This window comes from Megalops cyprinoides, chromosome 1 (genome assembly GCF_013368585.1).
Source record: "Megalops cyprinoides isolate fMegCyp1 chromosome 1, fMegCyp1.pri, whole genome shotgun sequence".
Lineage (NCBI taxonomy): Eukaryota > Metazoa > Chordata > Actinopteri > Elopiformes > Megalopidae > Megalops > Megalops cyprinoides.
The window spans coordinates 34,879,284-34,901,749 of record NC_050583.1 but is presented as its reverse complement, the minus strand read 5'-3'; the positions used below and the strand labels follow the sequence as shown (position 1 = coordinate 34,901,749).

At 40.5% G+C, this 22,466-nt stretch overlaps 2 protein-coding genes across 5 annotated transcripts; both read left to right on the top strand.

Annotated features, from left to right (window-relative positions):
* Positions 1 to 2,342: 2,342 nt before the first annotated feature.
* fam234a (family with sequence similarity 234 member A) lies at positions 2,343 to 16,379 on the top strand. 3 transcript variants are annotated; one of them, XM_036545836.1, is made up of 13 exons: positions 2,343 to 2,435; positions 5,528 to 5,658; positions 6,126 to 6,423; positions 6,866 to 6,976; positions 8,298 to 8,480; positions 9,064 to 9,188; positions 9,361 to 9,502; positions 10,020 to 10,152; positions 10,640 to 10,783; positions 11,413 to 11,494; positions 13,475 to 13,627; positions 13,905 to 14,007; positions 14,545 to 16,379. In XM_036545836.1, the coding sequence occupies exons 3-13, from the start codon at positions 6,153 to 6,155 to the stop codon at positions 14,757 to 14,759; spliced, it is 1,662 nt and encodes a 553-aa protein (XP_036401729.1). In that variant the 5' UTR covers positions 2,343 to 2,435; positions 5,528 to 5,658; positions 6,126 to 6,152; the 3' UTR covers positions 14,760 to 16,379. The 3 variants fall into 3 exon arrangements, with proteins under 3 accessions (XP_036401729.1, XP_036401737.1, XP_036401721.1); XM_036545844.1 differs by having other exon boundaries at positions 2,349 to 2,462; positions 9,364 to 9,502; XM_036545828.1 differs by having other exon boundaries at positions 2,349 to 2,462.
* A 2,330-nt stretch (positions 16,380 to 18,709) lies between these two features.
* Positions 18,710 to 21,473, top strand: LOC118784041 (cytochrome c oxidase subunit 6B1). 2 transcript variants are annotated; one of them, XM_036538024.1, is made up of 4 exons: positions 18,710 to 19,048; positions 20,045 to 20,153; positions 20,634 to 20,734; positions 21,217 to 21,473. In XM_036538024.1, exons 2-4 carry the CDS (start codon positions 20,048 to 20,050, stop codon positions 21,268 to 21,270), a joined length of 261 nt encoding a protein of 86 aa, XP_036393917.1. In that variant the 5' UTR covers positions 18,710 to 19,048; positions 20,045 to 20,047; the 3' UTR covers positions 21,271 to 21,473. The 2 variants fall into 2 exon arrangements, with proteins under 2 accessions (XP_036393917.1, XP_036393906.1); XM_036538013.1 differs by having other exon boundaries at positions 18,712 to 19,048; positions 20,042 to 20,153.
* Positions 21,474 to 22,466: the final 993 nt, after the last annotated feature.

Sequence of the window (22,466 nt, the reverse complement as noted above, 5' to 3'; positions counted from 1 at the left end):
AGTTTGTTAATTGGATGCTGAGATTTTATCATGTACCTGTTCTACTTCATCAACATTGATACACCAGCAACATCAGAGATTCAGATAACAATCTGGGTGGCTTGGCCATAAGTCAATAGTAGCTTGTAATCCTAACTGTTTGACTGTGACTGCTTGCTGCATTGTTTTTAGTCTAAACCCACTGTAAGGATCATGCCAAATTACCAAAGGGTGAATGTTTAATAGCACTCCTAGCATGCTGTACAGTCATATGTGCATAAACAGTGATGTGTGCATCTGTAGGCTCTCAATGCAGTCACCACAATATATACAATGTCATAGACATGAAAATGTAGATTTAGATTTACTCTAGAAATGTACTTATTTCAAGTTACCCACTTATTACACTAAGGAGATCATTGCTTGAGCTTGCCCTAACATTAGACATTGTCCACTTATGTTGTTTGTTTATGACTTGTTTTCAAAAGTATTTTTGATTAATATTGTGTTTTGTTTATCATGGACTTCAGTTGATTTATACAAACATCGGTATGCATACAGTTGTTGGTATTATGAAAAGGTTTATTTTTCACAATGTTTATTGGACACAACTGGACAAATTGGGCTTGCAAAAGCACCCCAGGTCTGCATCAAGTAGCAGTCCCTATAAGGCAATATTTTATTTGAATAGACGGACAAAGATTTTAAAAAATGTGTGGACAGAAATATATAAATATCTATACAGAAATAAGTATTTATTGTAAATGTATTTATTTCAATCTACTTTCACAAAACAATTATTTAACTATAAAATGTATTAAATTTTCAGTGTTAAATGTTTTTTTCTGTTGTTGTTGGTGTTGTCAAAGACTGAGCATCGCTGACCACTGTTCAGCCACCAACTGAACAGTTACCTTTTTTCCCCCAAATACTTTTGATCCAGGATTAGCTCTCTAATGATGTTTACCCCTGATCTCACAAGATTCAGAAGCTGTCATCTGTGGTAAATCTCACTGCAACTTACAATACATTAACTCAACCTATTTTGCATAAACAAGTGATTATCCTATGGTTGCAATGTATAAAGTCTCACACAAACCTCCACTGAAGCAGAGAAAACAGCACATTTCACATCTTTACTGGGTTCAATGTGTGGCTTATAAATACAATTGGACAGAAAATGTGCTGAGCAGTGGGTTTGCACTACAGTGAAAAAGATAGTAAATATTGGCCTAAGTATTATAACTTGGTTAAGAGTCATGTAGTACATACAGTACAATGCTTCTTAACAAGCAATCTGTGAAGAACTGTATGTTTTTAAATGTTCTGTGGTTAAGCAAAATCATTATATGAAACTTCTGAGTTGATATTTAACCACTGTAACTCTTCTTTCATACCAAAACTCAGCTCTTATTGGTCTTATCGCTTAAAAAAATAACTATTGTCTTGTCAGCATCTGTTCATCTACCTAACACTGGGTCTCTGACCTTAACTGCTCCCACTGACTGTCCATCAGCTCTCTGCACAGAATGGCTGTCAAACTGCGCTCCTCCATTCATCCATCTACCCCTCCCATTTGAGGTTCCATGACGTAGTCCTTTGGTCAAATGGTCAAATGAGCAACCTAACCTGGTCAGGACAGCGCAGTTCTGTCTATGGCTAAACAGTGTACTTCTGTGCACATATGCTGGATCAGTCACACTGTAAATCTAATGAGTGAACTGAAAATGTATGTATTACCCATTCAAATGTGTGTAACTACAGGATCTTAAAATCCTAATTTTTTTAGCTGCATGTTACAACTACAGATGGAAACAGCCTTCCAGCAGAATTATTCGTTTCCTAAAACTCACTAATCTTTGTTTTGGTATTCTTTTCCCAAGTGTTAAAAAGGCATGTGACCAATTGTATACTGTACTGTGGTGGACTGTGGTGTCTATAGACACCTCGAAGAAGTCACATACAAATGATAATAATTTTACCTCCATCTTTTCTTACTTTAAAAAGAAATAAACTGCATTAGGTAGCAATTTATTTCACACATTTGCTTCCTGTAGAAAGAAATAGATCGAATCGGATTGAACTGCATTGCCTATATCAGACCATAGATTATGTTTTTAAAATAAGAAATGCAATTCCTGTTATCACATATTGTGAGATACTAGTCCAAGGTCATAATTTACACAACATTCTCTTAACATTTAGAAACTGATGTAGAGTACAGGTTAATGTGTTACGGCAGTGAATTTAAGTTACAATAAATGTAAATTAACAAATTAAATAAACGAATGCAAAATTACACATTGATCAAGATGAATCACGAACTACGTCACCCAGAATACCAAGGAGAAACACCAACGGGTTGGGCGTGAACGTCATCTGTATCTGCTGTTTGTTCAATTAAATTTGACACACGGTTTAACTGGAACTGGAAGCTGGAACATAATCTAAGAGCAGTAAGAGATTGAAGCTTTATTTACCGTGTATGTATATGATAACTAACTCAATCGTAGAGTTTTAAATAGGCTATAATTTGTTAACCAGGACTGTGTGAACTTGCTTTAACTTAACGATTGCTTTGGAACGTGGCTAGCGGCTAACTTGGCTAGCTAGCTGTCACTGCTGTTATCTAACGTTAGCTAACTACCTGATTATGTTTTCCTTACTTTGCCATCCAAGCTAGGTGACTAGGGAAAACTAGCCAGCTCGCTGCGTAGTTTCCAAGCTAGCAACCAGTTAGCATAACTTTATGTGTCGTGGTTTTGAACTATGTCGGAATTAAAGATAAGTTTTCAGTTTATCCTTTTATTTATTACGGTAACATCAGACTTCTGAAAATCTAGCACACGAAACCTAGCTGGGGATGTCAATCTAGCTAGCAAGTTCACTGACTAGCTCACCAGCAAATAGCTTGCTAGCTAACTTTAGCAACCAAGATATGCACAAAGCTAGATCGCTCAGCTGTTGCCTTACGTTGGTGAGATTGTACACGGGTCGCTCTTAGAGTAAGTTAGCTAAACTAAACTCTTTATTGCTGAAATAATCATGTTTGTATCACGGAAGAATCTTCACTCCAGTGCACGCGTTTTGCATTTTTGTTTTGCAGTTTGAAAGTTCCGTAACTAACGTTATCGTCCTCATTCCTGCAATCTTAATTAGACACATTTACGGTAGGAATACGCGCTACTGACACCAATGTAAGATTGTCAATGTAAAAAGCGCTCTCTGCACTTAAGACGCTTGCTTGGCCTCTTGTCTTCTGTCTCACATTGAATTAAAACGTTGTGCAACGATATTGCGCGATATTCACTCCGTTCAAAGTTCGTATATTGTTATCACATGGGAACATGACCGAGCCGTCGCAATACTGCGTACAAGCACAATTGGAAGCTGTCCTTATTGGGAACAACTGAGCTGAAGATTTTAGGATTGGGTGCTGAACTGTGCTGTACTTTACAAAGTAATGTACTTTACACATTAACCTGTTTCTTAAACGCAAGAACATCTTAAACGCAACATAATTTCATTTCAACTATTTTATTTGTGTGCCTTTGTCTGGCGCAATTCTATATCACGAGAAGAAAATAACGAGCCATCGTTTTCACAGTTGGCGTAGGCCAGTTTAAGCAATTTTAAATGATATCGTACAGATACCCTCACAGCAGAGGGATCCTTGTGATACAACATGACAGTAAAGCTATTTTCACGTGGAAGCAAAAGCAGTCTTTCGTCGTCCTTAGTGTATGTCGTGCACTAACGGAAGAGTGAATGTCACAGTCTGCTCAACTCAGTGCATTAAGGGTAATGTGTAACTAGTGTTTAAGTTAATAGTCTGGTGCCTGGACTATAAGTACTTTATTTGTGTGTAAATGTGTTTTCAAAGTCGTTATGCCTCACATGGTGGTACACAATATGCACAGCGGTGCAAAGGAAATAGAAACAATAACTAAAAGACAACTTTCATTGCACAGACTGAATAGGGTCTCAGACAGTGTATGACACTGCAAAGTAGATTAGATTTGGTCAAATTGGTGTTCACAGTAACATTGGATAGCAGTGGTTCTTTGGAAGGTTCACTACAACTTTGCCCTCCAGTAATTTTCCCTTACAGCCTACAGACCTTAAGTCACAAGGGCAGTGCATGAATTAATTGTATGATTGCTGAAACTTGTTATAAACTGTTCATAATTTATATCATCATCTGTAACCTCTATTTCTTACTCTACATTCAGCTAATAAGATAATCAGCAGAAATGAATAGGCAATGTGTTGACTAGTGATTCACTGTGAGGTAGCTGGTAACAGTGGATTACATGCTCATACAGAACTTGCTGAATGCCTCTGTTCTGACCAAGACATGTTGGACAAAATACAGCATGGTAATTTCTGGGTCTTAAGCCGATTAAATGACAGTTCAGATAACTCAGATGGACTTACAAGTTGGATTTTACTAAATATTAATGTGAATACAAGTGTGATCTTACTAAACACTCACCACAGGTGCCACAGCCTCTGAAACACATCATAATGTTAACTCATTAAAAAAAAAATCACAACAGAATACTAACAGTATCAGATTGAGACAAGTGGTCATTACAAGTTTGTAAGTGCTGGAAACCTCTGCTTTAACCTTAGGTTTTCAGCACTTTTAACTTAAAAAAGTTATTTTTTAAATTAGATTCCTGAGGATATACTTATGTGAAATGTTACACCCTCTTTGAGCATGCCTGTCAATTAAAAAAAAAAAGCAACAGAAAAACGTTGCTAAATTTAAGTAGGTGTTACTGTTTTCTGAATAACTCCAAATAGCTGGTTGTTTACATCATACCTTTGGGCCTGTGCTAGTCATGTGTTTGGCCATGGGGTCTGAATCACTGTGATTCATTCCAGTGTTTGTGTTTCGGGAAAAATGTAACCTCATGCCACAACATGTTGGGAGGGTGTTTACTGAATAATGCGAGGGAAGTCGTTGGAGTGTGCTGATGGGCTGAATGTCGCCTCCTCTGTTGTGAATGGACCGACCGTGCAGGGCATGGCTAACAGAAGCTTTGAGGCAGAATGTTTGTTTTGTTCGGAATGGTCTGGAGGCAAGGGACTTGGCAGCTTCCTGATGGTTTTAAAAGCAACAGATGAAAAGGGTTTGAGCAGGCTGACTAGTGTGGAAATAGCTGGCTCTGCAGGTAGTACCTGCTGTTTATGTTGAAATGTGAAAAGAGCAAGAGGCACGGTGAGAGCACATGACACCCTCTCTCTCTGGTTTCTAATGGTCTGGAAACAAGCAGAGAGAGAGAGAGCGTGCGTGCTAACTTGCTGCTGGAAAGCTGGATGCTACAATATAATGCTGTTCTAGCACACTGTGTATTGATGGTGTTTGATCCCTTCCTATGTAGGCCTGAAAGCAGGGAGAGAGTGCTGGAGCGCAGAGGCTAGCGTGTGCATCACTTCTGCTCCGGATCCAGTGGGCAGCCTGCAGCAGAGCTGAAGCTGGGGTGTCTTGTGTGCATCCTCATTTGTTTACCAAAGTCTTACATTTGCATCCTTGTCACAGCTCAAAAACAGGGAGACAGTCATACAGAGCAGAGGTCTCCCCAATGACTGTTTAGGATCTGGCAAGGAACCTGGTCAATATCCTGAAAGACTAAATAGAGGCGGGGCTGGCTACCTCGCAAGCTTACTGAGGTAGGTCCTTTGCACAGTCTTACTGAGTGTTGTGGAAATTATTATTAATGTCATTCCCATTGTAATTGTCTTGATTGTAATTTATCTGTTGCTATTACAACATTCAGATATGTAATAATAAGTAGAATATTAATCAGGCAAAAACTGAAAATATACATATGAATAACATTTAAAAAATAAAAATTGAAATCAGCAGCTGCCACAGCAGTTTAAAACTGTTCAGGTTACAAATGAAGTGAGAACAACAACTGTGGGGAAGAAAAATGTGTGTTGTTAAAGAAGAAGAGTGTTATTAGCTAGAATATCCCAAGAGAAACAAGCTGTGAAATGAGAAATGTAGAAAAAGGAGGGAGCCAGGCAAGTGGATAAGAGACTGACGCCAGGCAGGAAGCAGGCTTCTTTTTGACAGTAAGGAACAGGAGCCTGCTGGATGTTGTTGCTGATCCCTGATGCCCCTCTCTGCACAGTTCGTGAGGGTGTGATGTGTTGAGAGGATGCTGGACCCCACAGACAGCACCGCCGAGGCCCAGCCACTCAAGGGAGAGGAGGGGGCGATTGGGCCGGGGCCGCCGCCACCCGCACAGGGGAAGAAGGAGGGCTGCTGGAGTGGGCGGGGCTTCTCCCAGCTGTCCAACTGGCGCACTGCAGGCTTCTTCCTTTCCCTCTTCCTCTGCCTCACCGTGGTCTTCGCCTTCTCCTTCATCATCCCCTGTCCTGTCCGGCCCCTCTACCTGCACACTTGGAACCGCACTTTTCCACAAGCAGGTGAGGGGATGGAACTGCGGCACTGTTGTCCTGCCTGTTGATGCTTGTGCTCGTATGTTTCAGTAGTTCGTGGTTCTGTGCAGTCTTGTGAGTGCAGGTCTTCCCATCTGTGCTTTGACAGTGTGCTGCATCCCCCTGTTTGTGTGAGCGGCTGCATATTTTCCCTCTTTGTTTTTGTGAGTTTTTGGCAGCATTGTGATGTCATCTCAGTGTGTCTTTTTGCCATTTGCCAAGTCATTTTGGCCATTTGATGTTGCATAACTTACTTTCTCTGTTTCTCGATTTGTAGTCTTTTTGGATTGTGCCGGCAAGTTGTGTGTGATGCTGTGACCCAGTAGAGTATTGCTGGGATTATGTAACATTTGCTGCTTTTAAAGCAACTCTTCAATGTTTTCTGGATGTAGATACCTAACTTGCATCTCTTATCTCTTTTGTTTCCTAGCTACATATAACTTCCTGGCTGTTGCAGATGCAAACAGAGATAAAGTCATGGATGTCCTCTTTGTCCTCAAGGCCTCTGAGGGCAGTCTGAACACAACATGTGTCAATGAAAGTAAGAATCTTAAAAAATGTGGGAAAAGGGCACCCCCATTTTAATTAAGCAATAGCATGTCCTCACCTGAGTCTCTTATTTACTGCACCACATACCAGCTGCTGATCACATTTGCCTGACAGTGTCTGTTAACCACACCTTAAATCACATAGATCAGAAAAGAAATGTGCTCTGTATGCTTAGAGGAAAAGCTAGCTACTGAGGTTTCCAAACATCTTTTGGTTGAATATTAAACAGTTATAAGCATTCTTATATAAAACGATCCATTGTATGAAGAATCAAACCTACCGATATGTATCTCTGAATAGATATAGACAAAACTGAATAAATGAATCTAGAAAGAAAAAAAAGTACATTTAACAACAAATTAAATCTGTTTAACAATTATAAATCAAGTACAATGTGAATATAAATGTATTGCAGTTTTTGTCTGCGTTTATATAAAAAAAATTGTTGAAAACCAAACATAAACAAAGCCTAGTTGAAAGGAAACTGCTGGGCAGATGAATGGTAATGTAAAGACTAGTCAACAATGTCCAGTGTTAACTTAAGCTTAAGCATTATTATTTTTATTCATTAGTGAAAAAGCTCTGTATAATAACTTACAATTTCACATCTAATGTCACATCATAATATTATCGTTGTTCAAATTGACTTACAAGCCTGCTTTTTTCCTATGTCTCCAGTTACAGCTACATTTGCAGGGTGCTTACATGTTGGTCTTGGATATTCTATTCATGTTCCTATTGTGTGTGTTGAAAAGTATCCTTCAACTGTCCAGTATTTGCTTGTTCACTAGTCACTTTTTGTGTAAGTTCAAAGAGGCAGACTTTAGTTTATTGTGGCAGGTGTCTAACTGAAGTGCATTGAGGGGCATTGTTTGTGCCTTTTGGTATGAATGTAATCACTCATACTATGGACCCTGCAATTGTCTAATTATGAACACATGCAGTCTCAGGCGCAATGCATAGTCATCTGCACTTACAGAGGTCCCTTCATCTGACCTTCCCTCTGAGGGGCTTTTTATTAATATAGTGCATCGGTGTTTATAATCAACATAATATACTGTTAGTTTACATAGTTAATATAGTTTATAGTTAATGCATTGCTCTGTTTTTTTCATGTAGTTCATATAGTGCACAGTTTTTCCACATAGTTGAGACAGGCCATATTTAGTTCACATAGTTAATATAGTACATAGTATTTTATGAAACTTAACATGATATTAAAGTCAGTGACAGAGCTGTGGGGTTTTGATTAAACAGAGACACTTTCTGTTGCTGTGTAAAGGTGAAGTACCAGGCTGCTCTGTGTATTGTAGGTCTTCCCACACCTTGCGTGTTTGTGTCTGCGGTGGCGGGGACAAATGCAGACACGCTGTGGGAGCGCCCGTTAGCCCCCGAATTCCACTGGGCACAGTGTGGCCTGGAGGGACTGGGGGATGGGGGTGGAGGCTGCCTGCTGTCACACTCTGACCAGCTGACTGCAGTGGACAAACACAGCGGTAACTGAACAACCTTTCAACCCCCAGTCACAATGTCTTTGCGCTCAAACAAATATGTGGGCGTCTCAGCTGGTACAGCTGCTGCAGGAAGTGGTCTAATCCACACAGCAGGGAGTGAAGGAAAGGTTCACTCTGACCTTCTGGTGTGCTGGGAGAATGGAAATTACAAATCAATAATGAGATGTTAGTCATAAGAGATATCAGCCTGAGGCAGCGACTAGAAATACATTACATAGAATAGTAAGTAATGATGGATGGTATGTGCCAAGTACTATATTTTTGAAAGATATCAGAGCATATATTTTTATATATTTTCCCCAAAGCTTCCATTGTGGTAATATATATATATATATATATATATATATATATATATATATATATATATATATATATACATACACACCAATACACCATACCATATATATATATATATGTATATATATGTATATATATATATATATATATATATATATATATATATATATATATATATATATGTGTGTGTGTTATTATGCTTGTGATTGCATTCTGACTCTCATGGAAGTGAGAGCTAGCCTGTCATGTGACTGTTTGCCTTGTGAAGGAGCTATCGTGTGGCAGCAGCAGCAGCCCCCCAACCTGAACAGTAAGCTGCCTGTCCTGTCAGTGCCAGACCTTGATGGGGATGGAGTGAGCGATGTGGTTCTGATTGGACCAGGTCTAGCGCAGGTACTTCTACAAAACAGCTTGAGCGAAGAGGGGCAGGTCCACAAATGTGCAGCCTTGCATAGAAATTGAAATGCAGGCATTTCAGTTTCATTTTCATCAGCATCTGAAACAGGTGTGCGCGGTGCCTCTGGGATGACCATTTATCTGTTTGGTTTTCCTGCCATGCTGTCAGCAGACCCGGTTGGCGATTCTGTCAGGAAAGACTGGTGCTCAGATCGGATCAGAGGTGGTTCTGGACTCTGGTGGTTCAGAGACCTTCAGACACCTCCTACACACTACAGCCAAAGGCTCCCACTACGTTCTCCTTCAGAAAGGTGAGCTACTGTGAGCTCTCAGCATTCTCAGTCACCTCAGCTACACTACTGTTATGCGAACCAATGTTATTGCCATACATATCTCTTTCCTGATAGCACTTCTCACATCTGGACATTCCAAGACATTATGTTACACTGTTCATGAACAATGTAATTACAGTTTCTCAGTCTTCAACCAAGCTGCTTGGACTGTAGGATGGAAAGGATAGCAAGTGTATGCCAACTGTTATTTTTTTAACTTCTTTGTTCAGGTGTAAGTTAAGAGCTTATTTTAAAAGTCTGATTGTAGGACTGATAATTGCATGTTTCAGAGCTGCAGGTGGCAGCCAAAGAGCTGCATGTGACTCTTGAGTCACAGGTTGCAAACCCCTGGTGTAGGAATAAATATAATGACCGAGGCAAGGCACATATCACAGTTGAATATAAATGTGAATTTAGTAAACAGGTAGTTGGTAGTATCGAATTGTACAGTGGCTGAATGTAGACCTGTCCTGTTTTCACCCTCTTGGTGGCACAGACTCTGGGCTGTACGGTCAGGCTCTGTGGAAAATTGCTGCCCAGGCCAAGGCTGGCAGTGAAGCCAGTCTAAAGAGGGACCAGGCGTGGGAGAAGAAGACCAGCACGGACTCTGGACATGTGCTGCTCTACAGGTGAGGCTACACCTCTGCACTTCCACCAACAGAGAGAATGACATTAAAGCTATATAACGTTATATAAATATATAATATATATAAAAATATATAAAATATATGTAGAAAGGTCCAGTTTGTGTTGGAAATGCAGAAATGAGGTAGCCCCCTGAGGAATATTCATTACTGTTTCTGCAGTGATAATGGAGAACTATTAACTGTAATTTCTGCATCTCAAACCATATTTTGTAATGTGGTTGTAGTCACTAATTATGCAAGTATTTTTTGAATGGGTGTTAATTAGCTGTGCATTATAGAATCTTACTGAACTGAAAAATTGTCAGTTATGCTCAAAATTCCTAAGACATGTAATTTGTTATTTCCTAGAGCAAAAGCAGATACCAGCCAACAGGGTTACATGACATAGCTGACTTCATTGGACTAGTATGTGTAATTTTTCATCAATTTGCCAGCTTGCATGTGATGAAATGTGTGCTGTGCTTCCCAGGTCTGACTCGATGCAGCATGTTGTGAGGATAGCCAAGGGCAGTGGCACCTCCAACCTGCTGCTGGTGACAGCAGGCAGCGTGGAGCTCATCGATGGTGACAGCTTGCAGTCCCTGTGGAGTGTCAATGCCAGCAGGGTCCTGAGGTAGAGCCACTCCTCTCAGTCTCCAGAGATCCCCACCTCCATGTTTCGATACCCGTTTTCCACTTGATAAGGATTAATGGGATATTTAATTATTAGGGCGGCAGTGTAGCATAGTGGTTAAGGAGCAGGACTCGTAACCGAAAGGTTGCTGGTTCGATCCCCGCTGGGACACTGCTGCTGTACCCTTGGGCAAGGTACTTAACCCACAATTGCCTCAGTAAATATCCAGCTGTATAAATGGATAACATTGTAAAGAACTGTAACCTATGCAAGTCGCTTTGCATAAAAGCGTCTGCTAAATGAATAAATGTAAATGTAAAATTATTATTTCAGATGAGTACCACCCTGTGGAAGCTGACAAAATGCCTTAGCATTTAGTTACTCCCTTATTAGCATAAACATACCTCCAGAACAATCTTAAAACCAGATCCCCAACAACTGGCTTTCAGAGCTAATCATCTGAGGGCTTAGTTGAAACGAAACTGAGCAGATTCAGATATACCCCACCTTCAAGCTGCCGGCGGGTGGAGAGGTTTAGGCCAAAGTAGCCTCTGGATGTTGAATTTAATGAGGACAGACAGTACACCAATACTTACTGAAATCTAATAACCACCCTGTGTCTTCTGCAGTGAGCCTTCCTTTGGGCACTTCAACAAGGATGGCGTTCTTGATGTGGTGATAGAGAAGGACATTGGCAACAGCACTAAACAAGTAGGTGCTTCCCCCATTTTTCCTGCAACCAAGCAGCTCCAAAGAACAGCAGTGTCCATTACTCACGCACTCTCTGACTGACTGACACCCCTTTTTAGCTCTAGAGCTGAGCCAGTTGACAAGCTACATTCTGCATTATGCATTTCTGCCTTTGGCATCACTGCAAAAAATACTGAGGACATAATGGAGGGAAGAACTAATTACTACGCCATTATCACTAATCAACAAAAGGCAACCAGGAGTGGATGGAAGGAATATGGAGTCTGATTTTGTCTGGAAACCCTCAGCCTGGCACCGCAGATGAAGTGCAGTCATCTCAGTGGGTGCAGATGGTAGTCAGTGTGATGTGTCATGTACCACAGTTCTGGTAGCAGGTTATTCAGTAGAAAAACAATTGATTTGTGCAGCGTCTGCCAGCCAGATGTGTTCCATGTCTCTTTAAGGGAAAACATTTATAAATCTGCAATGATTAATGGAGTCACATCTAAATCAGGTGAGGGATTTCAATCAGAGCAGTAGCTGGGGGAAGGGGGCTTTTATCAGAGAGGCAGAATTATGTGACACAGGATTATTATTTTTTTGCAGGCCCCATTTAATGATTAAAGATATTCTGTTGCATTTTTTGCATAAACGATCACTAGAATTACATTGTAATACAAAAAGGCTCAATCAAGAGATGTTGATTCCCCTAGAGCAGAAAAACCACTATGTGCAATGCAGGCATTTATGTTTGTGCTAAACATTCATTAAGACAAAAGGCAGCTGCACAGGTCAGTGCCAGGGACAACTAAAATTGGTCATGCCAGAAAATATATAAACAAAGCCATGTTTAAAAGGCTCTGAGTGATATGTAAAAAGTTGATGTTTTAAAAATGAATGAGGCTTTAGCACAGTGTCCCTCTGGAGATTAAGCAGGATACTATAACATTAGCAGTATGCCTCTAATTAAAGCAAAAGCTTTCTGCCTGCCAGCTAACTCTAGACCATAAGGTGGAGATACATCTTGCCTGTGCCTCTCTAGCCACTGTGCAGTCATTTTCTAAAAACAAAATGTGCAGATCTTTTGATGTCATTGTCATTTTCAGACTGAATAGTTTCACTCATCCGAGTAAATTGATTTACACTTATTTAAATAAAATTGCACAACGTAAGCTTTTCACCTTTACAAAGAGGCACACCATTCTACCAGCATTTCTCATTGCGTAGGGACCCTGCTATACTGTGAAGTGTGTCTATTATGTATTGCATATGAAAATTACAAAACTTGTTTTTTCTCAGTTGTTTAGGGATAAATAGGATAGTGTATCATTTCTTCATAGTTTTAACTCTTGCAACATCTAATTGTTTAGATGACTGGTCATAGCTTTCTTAAGCCTTTGCATTAAGCTGGTGTTTTGCTTTCCTCTGTTCACCCAATATACTAGCTATCTTGCTCAACTAATGCAAATTTCTTGCACATAAAGAACAAATTTCTCCTTCTCCAAACCAGACCTCTCTGTTGGGTCCCCCTTGTGGACATACGTGTTATTATTTGCTTAGCCAACACCCCTAATGAGAGCAGCTTCACACAGCATATACTAGTAAAATTGTGGCATTTGGACAGCTGGATTTACTATGGGTTACTATATCGATTCAGGTTGAGTCCAACAGTGGTACAAATACACTGGATTTGATCCAGGTTTAAGAGTCCTGCTACTTAACCCCAGGATCACAGCGCTGCAAGGACTGCACACTCCTAGTCAAGCCTCTGTTGTGAGATATTTTAGAAAAGCTGTTGTATGTGTGACTACTTCCTCCTGACTGCAGTAGTCTAACACAGACTTGCTTGTTTGTTTGTGTTAGGGCCTACCCACAGTAGTCTGTGCCTCTGTTTATGTTGATGTGTTAGGGCTTGACCACTATAGTCTATGCCCCTGCTTGTATCTATATGTTAGGGCCTAACCACGGTGGTCTGTACCCCTGCTTGTATCTGTGTGTTAGGTCATGATACTGGATGGGAACACAGGAAGAGTGCTGTGGGAAGTGAATTTACTGTTCAGACCCGACACACCAAAGCCAGCCTCTGTCAACACCATCAACTCATTCTCAGTCTTTGTGTTCTGGGGGAAGTTACCTTCTGAGAACAACTCCTCGGTGAGTACAGTCTGCTGCACTGGCACAGCAAAGCATGCCAGTCTCCATGCATAATAACCGCGGCTTTGTAACTGATAAATGTGTGGACTATTTATGAGCCTCACATTTGAGCTCAATGTGGGAAATTACAATGAAGAAAATGCAGTTAAGAAGGGAGAGGCTACTTATTTTAACCATTTTCACCATTAAGTCTTACAAACTTTAACAAAACAATAATAAGCCTGATATCACACCCTGTTCACGCATTTTCAAACGCATGTGCTGTTCAATCTCACAGAGGTCGACAAGCCAGGACCGTCACTCTTACATGCTCCACCCACACTTCTCCAGTGTGCTTCTGGAAAAGAGCAGCATCATCGACAACATCATAGCATTCAAGGGTGAGTAGGACGCATCCAAAGAGAACAGGGTCAGCTTTTTTATTTATCATCATTATACAAATGATTAAAATACTTCAGCAGATGTTTGTATTGTGAGATTAAGATACAAAAACAAAAAAAAAAACACTGATCTACAACCCTGTGAGAAGTGGTTGTATAGGTGGCTAGAAGACGACTGTGGAGCCAAATACCAGATGTACACGCTGTGCTGTACCTGCATTTCTTACCTTTGATATAACTTCCTTTTTCTTACTGCTTGATGTCCTAAATGAAAGACTTTCCTGTTTTGAATCCTCAAATCCCAAGTCCTTGGTTATGAAAAGAACAGTAGAAAATGCTGACACTTTCACATTGAATGGTGGTAGAATGTGCTATGCCTCAGGATGGTAAAGTTGGGGGAAAAAAACTGTATTCACAGAGTCACAGGCACACCAAAGCTTTTGATTGTGTCAGTAGTATCCCATGACAATCCCGAGTGTGTCAGTATCAGCACCAGCTGCTCATGAATCTTCCTTGCCTATGCTCTGTGTGCTCCAGCCACTCTGCTGGAGAGAGGCCGACATGCCTGCTACATCATGCTGACAGGGCCACGGGGGGAGGGGGCGGAGGGGACGGTGATGCTCACCAAGCGCAAGCTGAAGGACGATGTCCCCGAGAGCCGCGTCCACAGGCTGGGGGACCACAGGGACGGAGAAACTGACCAGGAGATCAAAGATGCTTTCACTAGACTGCGCTTCAGCAAGGACACCTAATGCAGCCCCCTTACTTATGCCTCTAATGCAGCCGTCTTACTTTGCCATCTAATACTGGCCCCTCACCCACTGCCTTAACACAGTCTCTTCACCCAGCACCTTAATGCTGCCCCTTTTCCCACCCCCTTAATACTGGCCCCTCGCCCACCCCCTTAATACTGGACCCTTACCCATTCGTCTCCAGTTGGGGGGAGACAGTAAGACTCCCTGTCTCTTCAGCTGCTGGGTACATCAGTATTCTGAGTACTAACCCTTGCCTTTTTTGCGAGTCTTACTTAATCGCGTTACTGTAGCAAAAAGCACAATCAAGCTGCCTTCTACTGTATAACTGATTATTTCTGCAGAGTGATGTGCACAGCCTGGACTTCCTGGTCCTGCTCAGCCAAATGCTCTGGGCCTCTGTGCACGAATCTGCACACATGCTGCAGGTCCCCCATTGGCCAAATGACCAGAAAATCTCCACAATTCAAGTCTGACTTGCTTGATCTGTGCAAAGAGGTGTGAAGGGTCTGCCTAAGATATAGCATAGGGCAGTGGGTGGTTATTTTATTCATGTTCTTAACTGAAGTGCATTATGTAGCTGATATGAATCTAGATTTTCCCTCCTTGTTCAGTTTGATTACAGAGATATAATACATTATTAGCGACCTACTGTATGATCCTGGGCATTAAATAACATTACTAGTTTTTTAAACAGATTGCAGCTAGCAATTCTGAATTGCTCCAAAAGTTTGCCAGGTTGTATAAGATTGACTCAGTTTTAGGCTTACACTGCATCTATGAAGGGGGCGTTCCAGGTAGTGCATTTGAAGGACATGAGTTTCTATATTGCAGTTAATAAAAGCAAACAGTGACACAAATTGCATATAACATGCATTGCATGTATGTCCCCCTATGTCGAAAGCCTAAACTATGCAAATGACCCTTTGAAACAAGTATCCAATAAATAAAGAGAGAAAAGCTTTTAAAAGTTTTACCTGCTAATGCAGGTGTATAGCTAATGCTGTAATGGACAGAAAATGCTAAGTTAAATTGCACAAACTGAGAAAAGATGTACTGGAGAATGTTCTAGATGGACGGTTATGGGGCTCTTTAATGATAAAATAAAATACTCAGAGAGCTGTGTCTTTTTTATTAGCCGTGTGGTGACATGTTTTCACAATGCATGTCACACACTGAGTGTATATAATAAGTGTATATAATAAGCCACCTGCCAGCTTTCATGTGTACTGAAACGTTGGCACAACCGGCTAGCAAGCACCTTACTCATAATGAATACATGATGGAGACTAATTCCATATTTGCTTTACACTCACATTGAAAACTGCTTCTAAATAATAGTTCTTGAGTGTGCCACATATACTGAAGGTGAAATGTCTGTGAAGGCCAATGGGCCTCAAAAGAAAGTTCTATAAATCTATACTTTGAAATATATCAGAAGACTTTGGTAATGGCCCATTTGTTTGAATTATATTGTGGGGTTGGGGATTGTGTTTATCTGAAAATTGAACCTGTAGAACAGGCCTCCTGGGGAGTTTCCTTTTTTGTCTGAAGTTCTGGGGTGTCTTTATATTGTGAGTGATGTAATATATTGGGCAATGTGTAATAAATGCATCTCTCAGTTCTAACGCAGACTGCTGTGTGTTCAATAAATAGTGTAAGCCGTGTGGTTTAAACATCAGTGTTTTACTGTGGTTTAACAGCCTATTTAGAAAGGAAGCAACATCCACTACCATGTCTGAAAGCTACATAGTGACTCATAGATATTAAATCATATTTTGACACCTTATCTATAATCCAGTGTATTGGATTGCCTTGTTACAGTGCCCCACTAGGTACTTTGACACCATGGTTTTAGTATTTAAATAAAGTCACATCCACATAAATGAGCATCTTTTTTGTGTTTAGTATGTATGTCAATCTAGATTACAGTACATTACAGTCATTTAGCAGACACTCTTACATAAGCGTCATAGATGTGACTTGCATAGGTTCCAATTTCGCTCATTTATATAGCTAGGTATTTGTTGAGGTAAATGTGGGTTAAGTAGTTTTCCAAAGGGTACAACAGCAGTGTCCGTGCAGGGAATAGAACCAGCAACTTTTACGAGGTTACAAGCCCTGCTCCTTAGCGCTACATCACACTGCTGCCTGTAGATAAGTATATAAATAAAAAATACCACATGAAGAAGGAGTCCAGTACTTTTTCGGTAAACAGCATCCTCCACATTTTTCAGCATGGCTGGCATCATAGGTAGGTTGCTTGGAAAAAGCCACTTACGAAGGCAAAGCGCAAAAGGAGGCATAGACAAAGCTAATCACTAATACAGTGTGTGTATACACACAAGTGTAAAGAATAGACTACTGCCACATCACTTACTCTAAAGTAGCATGTTTATCTTGCAAAAGACAGTAAATTGTGCAGTGTGCGCTTAAATGAAGAAGTACACGTCAGCACGACTTCCACCAATTCGAAGCTGAAATGTTGCTTAAATAAATGTAGACCCTTATGGTAAATTTTATGGGTATTATTATTATTTTTGTCCGTCATCCACCCATGTCTCAAAACCTTCAATGAATGCCTATTTAATACATGAGCTGATGTCTCATACCGCTGCCGGCCCACGGCGTTTACATTTTTGCCGTTTACGGAAATGTTTGCTTCTAACATGCATGTACACGACATACACAATGAACATGCGCAGAGCAGTCTGTACGTTGGAAACAAAACGAGGATTCAGTCACGTCTCGCCAAGGGGTGTGTGGTCGGATACTGTTACGTATGTATAGTGGTGCGCGCTCAGCACGCGATGCAAGTTAGCAATGCCAAGCAACAGGAGTAAATATATTTGGCGCGAATCGCTGCCCCATCATAATGTGCAGTACAGGGCCCAGCAAGGATAACGGCAACGACAAACTGGAATAGCAGATACCTGATATTCCTTCCGTGAGACAGACGTGGCTGTTTCAACACGGATATCGCAATGAGGACAGCTATGAATGCATTTCAGGGGAGTGTTCAAGGGAGACAACGCTACAATGCAGAATTAGTCCCGAGGCTATTGTCCCAAGGCAATTCCGTTCGACTTTGACCTCGTTAATTCTCGACAGATGACCTGTGGTCGTGAGGAAGATAGGAATATACATCGGAGGACAGTCTTTCAGCAATTGTGGCCGTAGGCAAGATGGTCTAGCCCTGGATGTCAGCCCGAGGTCTATAGTAGTGCCGAAGAATTTTCTTCTGTTGCGTTTTTTAAAAAATACTGTATACATACACTAAAATCTCATTGGACGTCTTGGATTAATTCATACTCAGCACCGACTCTTTGACGGTGCACATCAGATTTTATGTTCGAACACGATGGAGTCACTCAGACGGGTGAACATGAATATAGTGGAAATTAGAAAAACATTCTAATGCTAGAATAACAAATGAAAACACTCAGAACTCGGTACCAGCCTCTTCGCTTCTTTCTGCGGAACAGCGCCTCCCCGCTCTCCCCTGCTTTCCAGAGGCACTGCTGTCAGGGCGTTTAAGGGCGTTCACTTGCGAGCAACGTTAACAGGAAACATAGGTTCTAAGTTTTTTTTTTTTTTTTTTTTTGGTCATAAGAAGCCAGAACATTGCTTTTCATCCCGATATCACCTATTTTTCACCCCCTCCCCCTTATGATTCAAAATAGTAAATCCTGTAGTACATGGCATACCTGCAATCCTAATAAATGACAATTAAATGTTGAAAATTCCAGGAGTTTTTCCATGCTTTATGCCTTTATATACATTTTTTTACTTTCCACAGGCTGACTCAAAGCAGCTGTTTCTAGGAAAACGTTATTGTAAGCTTTTGCGATTAAAGGTCCTTTTTAGTCTTCCTAATTGGTTAATCATTTACCACAAGTTAAAGTCATAGTGACATCTCCCCCTTCTGGATTTTTATTTCAAACACTATGACGTTTATGTTATAGGTACTGGGTTTAAAAGTTGGCTAGGTCAAATCCCAAGGTAAAAAGGAAATAACAACCCATACTTGGCAATATTGTAGAATTAATAGTCTACAGCTTATTTGCTTATATGTGTACACATTATCACCCATAATGTACAAGTTTCGAGCTTCAGACATCTCAATGTCACCTAAGTCCGCCATTCTGTAATGACGGGACTGCACGGATACCCGCTACTTAAATGTTATCACTCGAGAGGGGGAGCACATTTGAGAGTCAACTGGAACAGGAATAACAGCTTCAAGCACTGAAGTCACTTTGACTGCCGCAACAGCACCTGCTACACGTGTAAGTAATTGTAATTATTTCATAATGTGATAATAATTTGATATATGATACACCACGGGATTATAAAGTACACACTGTGTTATTGCATTATGATCAATTTATAGTCTCTATCATCCGTACATGTTAACCTACGTTCATGTTCTATGTCTGTGATACATGTGATCGAACCTGTTTTACGAGTTATACAAACTGAATTAAGAAGAATATATAATATATATACACATATATAGTCATATATACATACATAACGAGGGGGACTACTTTAAATTCTGAGTACGGTGAGTACGATGAAATAGGCGACATCTGATAATGAAACCGAAATTCCGGAATGAATTAATCTTTCTCATTGTGCTTCACTATGTTTGTGTTTCACTATATTTTCATAACTTATGTTTATTTTTGTTAGTCTACATTTTTGGAACATTATATATAATAGGCTACCTTTCGAATGCGCTGTATTATAGTCGAAATGTAGACGGTGTCGTTTAAGGTCACGTTCGGAATTTTATACCGTCTGAATGCATTTCACCATTGATAATGCAAGGTCGTTGAATATTGGCAATTATTTGATACAAAGCACCCCGTTTCGTTAAAAAGCAACTGTATGTTGGAGAAAAAACATATTTATGCGGAGGTAGGTTTATTTCTAGAACAATCTTTAAAATGCTGCATTATGGCGCCTTTCTACCCTCCCTCCAGCCTTCCAAATTTCCAAACGGTCTCACTGAGTACAGACAAGACGTATATGATATCAGTAACGTTCACGTTTGTAAATGTCATTGTGTCTTTAGAAAATAGCAGAATAAACAGTTTTGGAACATAGACAAATATGTATTCCTCGTTAAAAACAGCAATGGGAGTCAAAATAGTGTCAACTATAAAGTAGAGAGGCATCTGTTACACCTGCTAGCAAATATGCTGTTGTAAAGCCCGGTATTCTACACGTTTTGTTATTGCATCTGTTTTTGATTGGAGATATCACTCTTGTCACAGCAGAAGATGGCAGAGGACATTCAAACCAAACTGGAGAAATACCGCACTGCACCCTTTGATGCCAGATTCCCAAACCAAAACCAAACAAAGAACTGCTGGCAGAACTATCTTGGTAAGTTTTCACATGACATAAAGTCTATGGACCACATAACAATGCAAAAACAGTCCCTAGTGTAATAAACCTCATGGCCGTTCCTCTAGAATGCCTATCAAATTGTATAGTGCAGTAAAAAGTAAGTCTGTGACATGGCAGGTATTGACATCTTAACCTGCACAAGTATACAAGTTTGACAGGCTGCTGTCATTTCATGACATGACCCAATCAGGCATGGGGGTGCCTGTTGAAGGGTAATGTGTCCCAGTAGTTCAGCATTTGCATTCGAGTCAGGTGAAATGAACGTAACAGTGGCAGACACATACTTACCGTGATGTACAATATGTATGACACACATCTAAGTAGGGACATAAAGCATTTTAAGTCATGCAGAGAGAAAGAGTTGGGAGCAGGACACCAGTCAAAGGAAGGGTCATGCAAGGCTCTAATAATTATAGACCATGGCAATACAGCTGAATTGTGATGATTTATTTATAGATTACCATCGCTGCCAGAATGCCCTGACTGCCAAGGGTGTTGATGTTACCCCATGTGACTGGTACAAGAGGGTCTACAAATCACTGTGTCCCATTTCTTGGGTAAGAGTCATGAATGCTGTCATGGAGATGTGTGTCTGTCTCAGAAAAGGTCCCCTTTGACTTGCTCTTAGGTCGAACACTAGCAAGGAACATTGCTTTGGGTCCATTTCTCTTTTAAAAAGGAAAATGTTCAATGTGTTGATTGCTTTCTGTCAGCACAGTAACGCCAGAGAAAGTATTTTTATATCTTTATTCAGCACTGTGAGACCAGGCAAAGCAATTATGCAACCCTGTTAAATATATTTTCAGATTTTACGCCAAGAACCTTTGCAAAGGATGTAGGAGTGGTATTAGGCCAGAAACAATATTCAGTTCCTTAGATGCATATACAGAAGAAAGTCTCAGCAATTAGTATATGAAATGTGTTATGTATCTGCCATTTTATGAGGGGATCACTGAAATGAGTATTCACAATGATGAGTCTCACAGGGTTGAAGTTCTCAAAAAGAAACAAAAGTTGAACTAGGTAATCTTTCTCCTAGATTGCAAAGTGGGACGACCAGAGGGATGAAGGAACATTCCCTGGAAAGATCTGAAAGGTGTGAAAAAGAAGTGGCGCTTTAAACAGAAAACCTGAACTGGTGGAGGGCTACTCTCCAGGCTGGTCCTCCACTACTTCCTTTATGGCTGCTCCTCTGGAGAATAAGCTGCCATAACTGAACAGTCATTCCTTAAGTTAAGAACTGCATTGCATTTGTGCATTAAAGTCTCAGGCAATAAACCCAGATTAAGTATGTGCTTTTGGGTCACAATGCCTATTCTGTTTTCATACTCAGCATTTTTTTTAATTCAATTTGGAGTGTCCAACAGTTTTTCCCCCTTTTTCTCACATATTGCCACACAACCCTCGTTAAGAATCCAGGAGCGTGCAATGAGACGGACAAACCCCCTGGCTGACCCACCCATCTCGATCCCTCGGCGGAACAAAGTGAATGTGTTCTGCCAATTATGCTCCTGGTCATCTACGACTGACTGAACTGCCAGGCTCAAACCTAAGCTGTAGAGCTTAACTTGCGTTCAAGGTGAATGCCTTGACCACTGAGCTACTCAGGAGCTTTCGTACTCAGCATTTGAAATGTCTGGCAATTCTAGAGCAACAACCTTATGGAGTTAAAGTCAGGAGGGCAGCTGACCACATATGTGCACTTTGCGGTCTCTCTAAAAGTATCAAAGATGAGATCAACTGCCAAACAAGCGCAGTCAGACATCATATTGCATATTGCACATTCCAGTCTGTAGTGGTCACACATCATTACTGTACCCCTTTGATCAAGAGGGACAAGTATACTGAGCCAGTAGAATCCTCAGGGCAAAGTAAATATTACGCTATGTTCTGCAGGGGTGCACATGGGAAGCAAAGCCAAGAAGATGTGTAAAATTACCCTCCAACTCATAAAGATGGACTTCTCCCATTTACAGTGTTGCATATGTTTTTTAATCCATAATACTCACGTCAGATTCCCTCTAAACCCCTGTGTAGGATTTGCTCTGATATCTGCAGGTTAGTTAACTTATTCCAATTAGATATCATTTGTGAGGCAGTTATCACTTGGGCTGGTGATTTCATAGCTGGAGGTTTAAAATGTCCCTACACAGTGTTTGGCAATAATTTTAATACTTTGAGTTAAACAGTCAGAGTTCAGAGTTACAGCTGTTTTAAATGAAAACTTTCACTTAAAATGTTTTTATTAGTGGCTTCAGCTTGAAACTGAATTAACTGCATAACGCAACA